At 32.8% G+C, this 942-nt stretch overlaps 1 protein-coding gene across 1 annotated transcript in view; it reads left to right on the forward strand.

Moving 5' to 3' along the window:
* Window positions 1-638: 638 nt before the first annotated feature.
* Window positions 639-942, forward strand: part of si:ch211-198n5.11 (methylcrotonoyl-coenzyme A carboxylase 2) — a gene marked incomplete in the record, with an annotated part of 14622 nt that continues 14318 nt past the window's right edge. The window contains 1 exon segment of the mRNA XM_014027079.1: window positions 639-714. Coding sequence (XP_013882533.1) covers window positions 695-714 — 20 coding nt within the window.

Raw genomic sequence — 942 nt, forward strand, 5'->3', positions numbered from 1 at the left:
TAGTAGTAGTAGTAGTAGTAGTAGTAGTAGTAGTAGTAGTAGTATTGCAGTGGCCCTAACCTCTTTCGTAATTCTGAGAAAACCATCAGAATTCTGAATTTAACGAAACAAGTTCGAATTCTGAGATTAAAGTCATAATCCTGACTTTTTTCTCTCAGATTTTTAGAATAATGTTGAATATCTGCTTTTTATTTAACTTTTTTCCTTATGAAGCGACCTTACGATTGCAACTGTAAAGAAATCGTTCAGAATATGCTTTTGACTGAAATTAAAGATAACTTCCAACCATATATAGACAGTTAATTCCCTCTTTAATAATATGAATGTGTGTGTAATATGAACAATTTTGTCATTTGAGATATTTAAAAAATATCACATAACAATATTGTATGGGGGCTTCAAACAATCATTTAATTAATTAGTTTACTTTACTTTAATAATAAAAAGATACAAAAATACACAAGTATCTATTTTACTGTAATTTGAAACCAAACCTGAACTGAAAACGATGAAAGGCTGTTGTATTAAAAAATAAATACATGCAGTACCCACTCCGTCCTGCAGAGGGCGCTGCGGTCATTTCCTCATGTTTTTGTTTCCCCAAACAAACAAAAGAAGAATCTGCGCTAATGTTGTCGTATTTCAATAGTTCAAAAGTTATAAAACTCTGAATTTTCGCATAAAGCTGTGGAAAATGCACCGATGCTTTACAAGGTAAGAAGTGTTTTCCCCCCCCGAGCAATTAAAACGTTTTCCTGTATTGATTTATCCYCCGCTAAGGCTTCAGTCGACCTTTGACACATTTAGCTAACAAGCCAAGCATCTCCACTGATCACATTTAATGAATTAGTCAGAACTGCGTTTTTATTTATTATRTTATTACGTGAATATGTGAGCAGATAAGTGTGGCATATATCTGGCCGACTTAAATTATACCTGAAT

Source organism: Austrofundulus limnaeus, unplaced genomic scaffold, assembly GCF_001266775.1.
Source record: "Austrofundulus limnaeus strain Quisiro unplaced genomic scaffold, Austrofundulus_limnaeus-1.0 Scaffold614, whole genome shotgun sequence".
Classification (NCBI taxonomy): domain Eukaryota; kingdom Metazoa; phylum Chordata; class Actinopteri; order Cyprinodontiformes; family Rivulidae; genus Austrofundulus; species Austrofundulus limnaeus.